Source organism: Sorghum bicolor, chromosome 4 (genome assembly GCF_000003195.3).
Source record: "Sorghum bicolor cultivar BTx623 chromosome 4, Sorghum_bicolor_NCBIv3, whole genome shotgun sequence".
NCBI classification, from domain to species: Eukaryota; Viridiplantae; Streptophyta; class Magnoliopsida; order Poales; family Poaceae; genus Sorghum; species Sorghum bicolor.
The window spans coordinates 62,098,332-62,109,639 of record NC_012873.2 but is presented as its reverse complement, the minus strand read 5'-3'; the positions used below and the strand labels follow the sequence as shown (position 1 = coordinate 62,109,639).

General features: G+C 50.7%; 2 protein-coding genes across 3 annotated transcripts; both read right to left on the bottom strand.

The window, feature by feature from the left end:
* LOC8078388 lies at positions 1,465–2,654 on the bottom strand. Its single transcript, XM_021460180.1, has 2 exons — positions 2,262–2,654; positions 1,465–2,140 (listed from the first exon to the last, which is right to left on the bottom strand). The coding sequence occupies exons 1-2, from the start codon at positions 2,405–2,407 to the stop codon at positions 1,954–1,956; spliced, it is 333 nt and encodes a 110-aa protein (XP_021315855.1). The 5' UTR covers positions 2,408–2,654; the 3' UTR covers positions 1,465–1,953.
* LOC8073199 (E3 ubiquitin-protein ligase BOI) lies at positions 6,661–8,945 on the bottom strand. 2 transcript variants are annotated; one of them, XM_002452688.2, is made up of 4 exons: positions 8,396–8,935; positions 8,186–8,277; positions 7,675–8,051; positions 6,661–7,578 (listed from the first exon to the last, which is right to left on the bottom strand). In XM_002452688.2, the coding sequence occupies exons 1-4, from the start codon at positions 8,440–8,442 to the stop codon at positions 7,033–7,035; spliced, it is 1,062 nt and encodes a 353-aa protein (XP_002452733.1). In that variant the 5' UTR covers positions 8,443–8,935; the 3' UTR covers positions 6,661–7,032. The 2 variants fall into 2 exon arrangements, with proteins under 2 accessions (XP_002452733.1, XP_021313943.1); XM_021458268.1 differs by having other exon boundaries at positions 8,276–8,945.

Genomic DNA, 11,308 nt, shown 5'->3' with positions numbered 1-11,308 from the left:
TCTATGTTGAGACCATTAACCACAAATGAGACACACGAATATGTTTTCTTCTCTTCTCCAACATAGCGTCAACCTCACAACCCAGAGGTGTTCATATATGATCTCAAAAGTTATTAAACCAATTCAGTACTTCTGTCAATTAGTCATCATCAAGCATTTAACAATTGCAAATCTCAACATGGTTCTTTCTGAAACTCTAGCCACAGCAAGCAAGATACTCCACAACATGTTATTTTTTTCTGAGAATAAATGTAGAAATAAATGTGAGTATCGGTCTCAACTCTCAAGTCTTGAACCTAATCTACTTGGCTGGACAGGGTGGTTTATCATAATGAACCCAATCCATTTAGCTAAGCAGTATGCTAATATAGGGTATGCGTTCGCTTAGAAACGTCTGAGAATTACCTCCGCCCACATGCCTTCTTTTTTTGAGGAAATAGGAGAGGTTTGATCCCCTACTGAAATTTATTAGAAAGAAACAAGTTTAATTACAAAAGGAGTTACAAGCTCCAGAGAGGAGCAAAAGGAATCAACAAAAAAAGCATACCTACCTGAGTGTATCCCTCGATCGCATCTCGGCAAGTCGGTATGTAGTAGAATCTGGTCACGAGGTGGCCGTTGTACGTTGGGTCGATGGAGAAATTGCACCGGCCACGCACTTACACGAAAGGTGAACGGTCGGTCGCAGTTCCGCGTACTGTGTACCGAGAGCCTTAATTTTGTATGTCTCCGCCATTTACGAGGGCCTTTTGGGACTGATTGGAGCGTCACAAGTTTGGGCATGTGATTCGGTCGATGCTTTGGCACTTGGCAGGGAAGAAACATGCGCCGCCCGACGAATGCGTATAGGCCTAGTGGAGCAGTGGGATTGGCCGTTTTAGTACTGGTTCTCGTAGAGATTTGTCTGTCCGTCCACGTCGTGAAGTGCGACTCACCTGTAAATCGACAGGTCCAGGGCCCACGGGCTGACGTCCAGTAATTTTACCGGGTCGGTGGGCCTTGTACTACATTATTCGCGGCAGTGGCGAACGAAGGAAATTAAAGGGAGTGTATTTAGATCATGAGTGCATAAACTTGAGGTGCATATATGGTGAAAATTTAGAGAAAATTACTATTTTCAAACAATTTAGAAGTTCATTTACACCCCCTAATTACTATCTATCTTCGCCCCTGCTTCCCAAGATTGTCTAAATGTCCCAGAACTATTTTAATAATAAAAAAGAATTATTAGGTTTGTTCAATTAGTATCGTAGTTTGTCACATTGAACCTTAAACAAATCATGGCTACCATAAAAGATACGGGTAGCAAGATTCAAGTCACAATGTTTATCGAGCCATACTCGCTATTTTTAGCTTGCAAGAAACTATGGATAGAGAATGTAATGTTTGGAGATTTAATTGAAGAGTATTTTAAAAAAAAAATCAAAAATTCTATTTGTATTAATATGGAAGGATACAAACGACTCTTGCAATTGCTCTTTTACTCGCAAGGGCAGCTAAGGCCTTGTTTGGTTAAGTGAAAATCAATGACAATTAAAGGAGATTGAAAGTAATTAAAAACAGACAAATCAAAATCCTCCTAATCCCCTTCAATCTCTTAAGAGGGGATTGAGAGAACAAGCACCAAGGGCATGTGTTTCCACCAGATATGTTCCCGTGTTTGATAGGCGGATAACGCTGGCTAAAGTTCTGATTGCAAATAGCAAAGGGACAACAGCAAAAATGCATAGACTTGCATGAAAATGCCGTTATGTACATCCATTTCTCTCGCACCATTGCTCAGCACGTGAAGAAAAAAAGTGGCCAGCATCAACGAACACAGAAAAGAACACAAAGATACTATCGAGGGCGTGGTTGCTCTGCCGCTACATACTTATCTCGATCGGACTGTTCGTTGTCTCCTTCAGAGAAGCCGATCGGATGCCGCTCTGTGCCACTGCCAACCGATCATCGTTAGATGGCAACGGGCACGTTTGCCGCCGCGAGTGGGACATGGGCCGGCGGCTCGGCGGCGGCAGGAGCCTGGTGCCTGCGGCGTTGGCGTTGCTCCTCTTTCCTCGCCGGACGCCGCTCCGTCTTGAAATCGTCCCTGACCATCTGGTGGTACCTGCACTCCTCGCTACAGAACGGCGTGTCCCCTCTGTTGTTCGCACGCAACGGGGACGATCGTATCAGAACACCGCTCCGCATTGCATGCATCGGTAAAGCTGGAGGAATGGACAAAGCAATCAGGCCCGCGGCCGGGCGGCACGAACACGAACCTGTACATGAAGATGTCGCAGTCCCCGGCGAGGTGCTTCCCGCAGAGGGAGCAGGCGTCCATGGCGTGGCGGCAGGTCTCGCTCTCGCCGCCGCCGTCGAGTGGCTCGATGCCAAAGAAGGAAGAGGAGGAAGAAGAAGCCATCATTTCTCAGTGTTGGAGGAGCTGAGCCTTAGGGTACCCACTAGACTACTGCACTTACTGAAGCACTGAACTGAACAAGCCTTGAAGCTTTGCTGCTGCCAACGACGACCAGAGGAGGTCGTCTTTGTTCCTCTTATAAAGGGGCAGGCAGGCGACGGGAGAATACAGGCAAAGGTGGCTGTCGAGGAGTTAATTAGGTGTGGATGCGCGAGAAACCACGGCTAGATTTCCAGGAACCTCTTCTCGTTGCTCCCTTCAGTCCCTTGTTCCCTTCCTTGTACTGCATCGCAACCGGCACCGGCCAGCGCAATTTGGCCGTACGAGCAGCGCTAGGGGCAGGGCAACAAGAAAGCTGCAGTACCGGTTTTTGTTTGCTGGCTTACGGTGCCAGGCCCCCTGGCCGTTTTTGCTCGCCTTGGTGGCGCCGGCGTTGTTAACTGCGATGCCGCAGCAGGCAGAATTGAGAATCCACCGGAAGATCTGCAGTAACAACAACGGCGACCCAATTTGTTTATTGGTCGCGCTCGATTCTGTGGGGCCGTGGGGGAGTCCAGCCCGCGCTGCTGGCTGGTTGTTTAGTGCGCCGGTGTCGCCACGTGTTGTATTGGCCAGATCGGGACAGCTTTGATTACAGCTTGGTGGTAGTAGTGTAGTCTCTGTACTGCTACTGCGATCACTCCAATGGACGATTAGATTTTAGTGTGTACTACTACTGTAGTTCAAGTGCAATTCAGCGATGGTAGAAGATTATTAATTCACCAGCTAGACACTGCTAAAGTTTCTAGTAGTACAAGCTTAAGCCATGCACATGGTTGTTGGGCGTTGTTGGCCCAAGGATCATCGGGCCATTGGGAACACCGGGACAAGGAGTCTAGTTGGGATGTTGGCGGACGTAGGCCGTTGTTTTGGTTTCGTCGAGCACTTTGAGGCAGTCCGACCGAGGAGTCCGCGGTGCATGGAAAAAAATGGGCGAAAGGGCGAGGAAGTTAGCAGGAAGCCGTGTGCTGGACGACGGACGGACGGGGACGACGGTGGGCTGCCGTCGTGCGAGTGCGACGTCGAATCGCATCGGCGACGCGCGCCCGGCGCACGACGCGGCTACTGCTGCCGCATTGGCATTGCTCCGGTGTGCTCGATCGATCGCCTCGCCTTTTCCACGCGCCTCGCCGTGTCTCTTGTCGTCACGTCGTTTGGCTTTTACTCACAACAAGGCAACGTAACGGACAAGGTCGTCCCGCCGTGTGATTGGGTGATGGGTTGACCGACTTGGAACGAAGTCTTCCGTCCTTGTTGTTGCGAGAGCTTTGACCCCGTGGCGACCGAGCTGGACCTGAATTTCTGCGTGACGGACGGACGATGTTAGAGAAGATTTCTTCTTTTTTTTTTTGAAAAAAAAAGTTAGACTACATTTCTGCGTGACACACGGGCGGTGGCAAAGCATTTTTCATTTGGAGAATGATGACGGTATAAAAGATTTCAGTTGGGGCTTCCTCTGGTGCTAGGCCAGGCTAGCAAAGTTTGTATGATAGGACATTGTCAAAAAAAAAAAGTTTGTATGATAGGCCCGACACGTAACTCGCCCAATACAAGCGAAAGTCACCGTTAACGGAGCCCAAAATGACATATCAGGCCCATTAAGCATGGAAGCATATGGCGATGCAGCAGGCAACAGCCCATAGTCCGGCCATTTCAAATTCCGTACTCTTTAACCTTGCCTTTTCCACTCTCTATTTTTTACGAGTCTAAAAAATATTCTATTTTTTTTATACTTTTGGAGACCCTCACATGTTGCAGGAATTGCAGAGTCTCAAAAAAAAAAGTTGCAGGAATTGCATCGTACCATTGCAAGAGTTTTTTTTAGGAAAACAACTCAAATCTTCTTAGGTGAAAATGAATTGGCTATCCAACTTGAAAAAGGAAGTATGTGATTGTATCGATGCTGCCGCCAGACGTTATGCTTCAAGTGTGGTGAACAAATCATCCGTCACACTTTTGATGAGCTTTGACACAAAAAAAAATGAACTACTATGTCACACTTATGATAATTGTCAGGCTAATAAGAGGTAATTCATTAGTTCCTACCCTAATTAGCACATGTTTAGTCCTCATATTTATTTAAAATCAAAGGCTAATTGTTAGCCTATAATTAGCCCTTATATTTGACATTAAAATTTTAGAGCTAATTGTTAGCCCACAGACTTGAAGCAACCCCTGGGTCATCCTGCTTATTACGAGTTTGAGCATTAGTAAAACCGTAAGGGTCCAGATCGAATGAACTACTCTTATTTTGCTGATCTAAGGGGAAAAGGCAAACAAAGTTGAACATTTATATATTGATGATCATGTACCAGTACATATCTCCACGGTCAACGAGCTAGGTAAGCCTATATATATTTCTGCAACCATGGCTGGCCGTACGCGCAACGGGCCGGGTTGACAAACGCATGTGATTCTAAACATTATTATCGGGGAGTCCGTCAGGCGTAAGCTGCTTTTTTTTGGACGGATTTCCACTCCATTCGCGTATCCACCCACAAGGACCACACAACCTTTCTGTGGAAGCGTTCCTTTCCTCGTTCCTTCTCCCGATCGAAATTCAGCCGGTAGGCCACGCCGGCGGCATGGAATTGGTTCGACGCATCAAACCCATGCGATCCCAGCAGGATCAGATATGCAGCGACCACGATTTGATTCGATCGATCGCAGTAATCCCGTGAAGCCAGCAGCAGATGAGATCGTTGGTTCGCCGTAACAGCGACTGATTCCTTCCACGTAACCCCGTGAGGCCGTGAATTGGGGCAAGACTTTACATGGGGGCAGCATGACAAACCACATGACAGATTCCCCCAGCCAAAGCCCATCTTATTCCTGTGACGAAAACGCTGCCCCCTCGTGCTATCATACTCATAATGTAGGGAGAAGGCACATCGGGACGTGTAAAGCGCGAGATCGACAACGACGAGACAGGTTTGCATGAGCTGATCGATTACGTATATACTGAGGACAACAGTTGGGTCACACGGCGCCATTGCACAACTCACAACACAAGCAAGCCGTGTTGGTCGTCGTCCATGGTACTGCTGCTCTGCAGGTACCACCACTGCGTACGTACGTACGTGCTCCGTCTGAATCCTCGCTCGCATCTCCCGTCCCGGCCGGCAAACATCAGTGCGCTCGACGGGTTCGTGCCACTGCATTGCATGATGTGTAATACTACTGGTTAATGCGTGTAGTACAGCCTTTATGAGGCGTACTGACGGGGGGAATCAGTACGCTTTGGACGGGCTAATTTATTCATTAGAAACTGACGCTCCAATTCATGCGCTCTCTCCACGGCCTGTACAGTGGCTGCCCGGCGTCGCCTCCTTTCAATTGCTGATAAAGTTTTGTGCCAGTACAGACGTTAGAGTTGAAGATGCGCCGCGCGCGTCAAGACGGACGGCAAGCTGGAGTACGGACCATGCTACGGTTTATACGGAGTGGCGTAGAAAAGGAGAGGGCGAGGGCGGCATGTGTTGGTGCGGCGGCTGTGGCGGTGCCGACGCCGACGCGAGTTGCCATCGTAGCCAGGCCACGGGAAGAGGCGCCGGCGCCGCTCCCGCTGCCGCCTCCCGCCACAGTGACAGTCTGACAGCCCTCCACCCACCCCCCCCCGCGGCCGTTCCTCTTCCTCGTGGCAGCCTGACTGACAGGCAGATCACGCATCCGCTCCTCCGTGCCACCTCAGATCCGCTTCCCAACATGAAAAGTCTGCCGCTGCCGCTGCCGCTGCCACCGACGGGTGGGGCAGGGGGGCACGCATCTCGTCTCCCGGGGCTCCACCGTGCGCCCCGCAATTAACTGCCCCGCATCGCGCGCGCCGCGAGAGCGCGCGCTTCCGTTCGTCGGTTCCTCGTCCTCCCACGCCGGGAGCGCTCCCGCGCACCACCAACCTCCGTCCTGCCTGCGCTGCGCTACAGAAATCTCGGCGTCTCGCGCGGCATTATTGATGAGCAAAATGGCCGCTGCAGGTGCAGGCCTCGCGTCGCATCGAACGGGCGACATCACGAGTGGCACGGCGGTTGCGATCGCTTGTTAATCCTGGCACCGCTCGCCTGCCAAGCTGCCATCATCGCCATATCCGGTTGCGAGGGCGGACGCCAATACAAATCACGGCTAGCAAATTAGGCGCTATCACGTCATGGTAAACCTGCTCTCTGATTAGTGTGTGCCCAGGAAGAAACACGAAAGCGACAGATTGAGAGAACGAAAGCAAGAAAGAAATCAAGGTGTGCCGTGCACACCCCGTTCATCTTCATCATCTGCTGCAAAGTTGCTGATGCTTACTATTAACAATGAACTTATCAATTGAATTTCTCCTAAAACCCCTAGTAGTATAATAAAAGGAGATTGAGGAAGGGATACTCCTCCAAGGTAAAGGAGCTGGAAAATAATAATATGAACAAAAACTTGGGAAAAAGAAGAAAAAGGAAAAAATTCTAGCTTTCCTACGGTTTTTTTTTTCTTCCTTCTCATTTTCTGGGAAGGCATTGATGGATGGATTCCTGCACATCATGTCATCATGCACGCACTCACCGGCCACGAGGGCGGACGACCGGACCCGGATGATGAAGCGGGGAAAGCTCGGCTCAGCAGAGGATGGCCTCGACGCTGCCCGTCCGCACGCACAGGCACACGGGGCACGCCATGGCGGCGTCGTCCGCGTCGCCCGCGGCGAAGCACTCGCCGCAGAGGGAGAGGTGCCTGCAGGGGAGGAGCACGACGGAGGCCGGCCTGAGGCGGCAGCCGAGGCACGCGCGGTCCGACGACGTCCCTGGACCCGTGGTGCGCCGGCAAGGGTCCACGTACGCTGACGACGAGGACTCCGCCGGGCCGGCGTCGCCGGCGGCGGCGAGCTCCTCCACCGACGCCCGCGCCGCGGCCGCGGCGTGCTGGAGCTGCGCGTGCAGGGTCACCGCGGCGGCCTGCTCCGACAGCGCCTTGGCCTGCCACGCCGCCGCCTCGCCGCGGAGGCGCGCGAGCCGCTCCTCCAGCTCGGCGCCGCGCCGCGCCTCGCGCTCCGCTTCCGCCGCCTTCTCGCGCAGCCTGCGCGCCGCGGACTGGTCCGCCTTCACCAGAATCGCCTGGTTGTGGCGCCGCAGCCGATCGGCCATCGCCCGCCGGAGCTGCTCGCCCTGGCCAACAACGGATTGGGACGTCAGGATTGGGACCAAGAAACGAACTTGACGATGAGAACAGGCGGATTGCGTGAGGGGTGCGAAGGTAGATACCTGCTCGCGGACGAACCGGTCGATCTCCTCGTCGTGCTGCTTCACCTGCGCGGCGAGCTCGTCGGAGACAGAGCCGAACAGCGAGGGCGACGACGACGAGTAGCGCAACGCATTCATCTGCTTGCTCTCCTGCTGTTGTAGCTGCTGCTGCTCGTCGAATGCCAGGCGGAGGCCGGTGGACACGAGCGCCGTCGTCGCGGCCGGCGACGAGACCCTGCTCTGGTTGTGGAAGAGCGCCACGTTGGCGAACGACGACGTCGACTGCTGCGGCTGGAGTGTGAACAGATTGACGTACTCCTCCTTAGCCGCCGCCGCCGCCGGCGGCGGCGCCATGGCCATGGCCTCCCTGGGTCGCTTCCTCCGATTGTTCCCAGTCGCTGCAAGAAATGGAACCGAAACCGTCACAATCCAAGAACCGTAGGGTGGCCGCGGCACGGCGAGCAACGACGTACGTCCTCCTATTTAAGAACATAGCATCAGGCACGGCGGGCGGGGCGGGCGGCACACACACCTCCAGCGCTGGAGAAGTAGACTGCCGCCGGCGAGACTCCGGCGAGCTGCGGCGGCCTGGGCATGTCCATCCCCTTCCTGTCCGGCTCACCTCTGCGACAAACAGCAGGAAGCCGTGAGACCACTACTCCCCGGCAATCAAAGACCTCGTCTCAAGAGGAGCGGGAGGAGGAGGACGCGCCGTGTGGTGGCGGAGTAGGAGGAGGCGCACCTGTCGTGGAAGAGGAGATTGGACGGGTACTGCGCCTGTACTGCCATTGTTAAGGAGGGGAGGGGAGGCAGGGGCAGGGGCAGGAGAACGAGAAACGGATGGGTGGTGGGTTGGCGCAGGCAGCGGGCGGGAGGTCACGGAGAAGAAAACTTCCACTCGTGGTTTTAATAGCCGAGTCCAATTCCCCGCAGTCGCGCACCCACTCCGCACGCTCGCTTTTAAAAACCTCCGCTCCCTCGCTCGCTCGCGTGGAGTGGGACGAGGACGACGGCACGGGCACGGGCACGGGACGGTGATGATGGATCGCGCTCGCGCGCGCGTCCGAAGGAGAAACTGAACGGGGAAGAAGGGGGCTGGCCGCCTAAAATTGCTCGTGGCGACGGAGACACGGACGGATGGTTAAAATTAGGCGACGGATGGATCGCGGAGGGTGGGGATTTACAGCGCGATTTCGTGGTAGCGTAAATGCGGGGAGATCAACACGGGGTGAGGTGGGGTGGTTTCGGTTTTTGGGGCTCCTCGTCCTCGCGATCGCGCTCGCTTTGGCTCCATCGATTGGCCGGGTTTCGCTACGCAATAATGATGGCGGAGGCGTTTGGAAAAGTCAGGGGGGGCGTTGGAGGAACGCAAGGAGAGGAGAAGAGCCTTCCTTGACACAGCTACTAGTGCTACTAGCTTAGCCGTTAACCTTTCAAAAATTAGCTGGGCTGCCGGAATAAAGGAGGGCGGTAGAACGCCCCCTGTCAAGCAAACGTACCGTACGTATTTGTTGTGGCCAGCTAAAGATATCGGCCATAAATGTTTGCGTCATCTAATTTAAGCCATTGCCATTTAGTGCCATCTTATTTGGGGCTTGTAGTGTGTTGTTTGCAGTGGGGTGGGGGTTGGGGGTTACAATTTGGGGCGATCATTTTAGGTGAATCAAATCTGAAAGAAATGGCTGATTTGGTCAGATCACTGCCTATACGACAACGCCTTAGCGGCAAAGGTTTATATTGGAATATCATGTAGGAGTAGTATGTATTTGCGTCATCGACTAAAATAAGTACAGTTACTCAGTCCCAGTCGCAAATAAAGGAGATCGACGACGTATCTCTAAAATATTATTTTGATTACTAACTTTACGGAGCAAAAGTTATTATGCTAATATATACACGAGAAAACCTTTTGTATATAAATCCACATGTATTATTTTCAAACCTTCAATACTTAAGAAAAATGACTTCTAATAAAAATAGTAGTCAACCGAACTTATTTAATACAAAAATGATAATTATCTTTATCTATTATAGGGTGTTTGGTACTACATGTGAGGAATCGCTCCATCCTAAATGACATGGTGTATCATGAGTCCACATCTCAAATTTGACTAAATAACTCCATTCCAATTACTAATACTAATAATTAGTTTGTAGGGAATGAGTTGATGAAAAAAATGGAATGACTAGAAATCATTCCTTATACCGAACACTATCAATATACTGAGGGAGTACGTGACATTGGCATCTCATCAGTGGCGAAGCTACGTTATAGCCTGTGAATCATTACTAAAATCAAATTTCCATCATGGTCGTTGCTTATATTTTTACATCTACAAGAAAAATGTACCACCCTCTAAATTGCTCTAACTTCGCCACTAAATCTCATACCATGCATATCTTAAAGGTTATATACGCAATGATGTGCAAAAATGCAAAAGGGGATTGCACATTTATCCCTTTGACATTGATCAAAGAAACATCAAAGTCAAGTGACAAATTCAAACTCGCACTCTATGCTAGAATTTTCCAATCACTTAATTTTCTCTGGCGCCTTCCCACGATCGAGCTATCAAGTGTTTCAATCAAATGGTGGTGGTAAGCGAACCAAGCAACATGTCGCGTCGTTGCTTCTCTTTGGCAAATAAGCTACGTGTGTAAACGTGGAGTGACAATTTTTAAGTCTTGCTTCATTTTCATGCGCATGTTGTTGATAAGACGAAGAGATTTGTTTTCCTTGTGAAAAAAGAAGAAATAAATTAAAAGCGGTGTCTTGTTCTAGAGCTGTGTTTGGTTTTTATTGCAAGCACTTGTTTGAACACCCTTTCGTTTTCAACACTTTCATTGTCTTGTGGAAAAAATACAATGTTGTTTTTTTGAAGGCTGAGCCGCTGAGGAATCCGAAGGAGATTAAGGCATCCGACCTACTCCTACTACCGAGTGGTTGCCAAAATTCTTTGGTTTGGGTTTTTGGAACCCCTTGAATGAAAAATGATGATTTTTTTGGTTCAAAATGATGAATTGGGGGGAGAGAGAGTTGTCAGTAGCACGTCGTGTTTGAATTGGGAATTGGAAGTAACAATGCAACAAACAAGGATGCGTACATGCTTACACACTACTACTATATTTGATAGAAAATTATTGTTGCTTTCCAGTTGGTTGTTCCTAGCCTGCAGCAACGCAACAGCACATACTACATGCATATATAGCTTAACTGCCAAGTACTAGCAAGCATCGGCGTGCGTAGGACCCAAAGCTAGATGCAGGCAGAGTTTATTGACCAGTACGTTCTAGTTGTGAGTTGATTGGGATTTGGTAAACATCATTAGGACAACTAGAACAAGCCTCTCCCTCTCTCCCCCCTTTTAGCTAGCTACTAGGAGCATGGCGATTGAAGCAAGAAGTGTGGGGATATATATAAAGCTAGTAGGCAGAAAAAAAAAGAGAATGAAATATCTATATCAATCCTTGCGCCCCGGCCCAGAATATTTCTTGAGATCGAAGATGCAAAAGAGAGCCGGGTGGCTAGCTAGAAAGAATCAAATGCTGGCCATCTTTGTTCCCAAGGTGGCTGTCAGCTGATGCAGCGCTGCATCTACCTTCCTTGCAAACAACCTCCGATCCGGCCATGTCAATTATTTTGCCCTTTCTCGCT

Coding starts and splice junctions, on each gene's coding strand:
- LOC8073199 (XM_002452688.2), bottom strand. CDS start 8,442: ATGGCAGTACAGGCGCAGTACCCGTCCAATCTCCTCTTCCACGACAG. Junction 8,278..8,395: donor AATCTCCTCTTCCACGACAG/GTGCGCCTCCTC, acceptor TGTTTGTCGCAG/AGGTGAGCCGGACAGGAAGG. Junction 8,052..8,185: donor CTACTTCTCCAGCGCTGGAG/GTGTGTGTGCCG, acceptor CATTTCTTGCAG/CGACTGGGAACAATCGGAGG.
- LOC8078388 (XM_021460180.1), bottom strand. CDS start 2,407: ATGATGGCTTCTTCTTCCTCCTCTTCCTTCTTTGGCATCGAGCCACTC. Junction 2,141..2,261: donor TGCGACATCTTCATGTACAG/GTTCGTGTTCGT, acceptor TGCGAACAACAG/AGGGGACACGCCGTTCTGTA.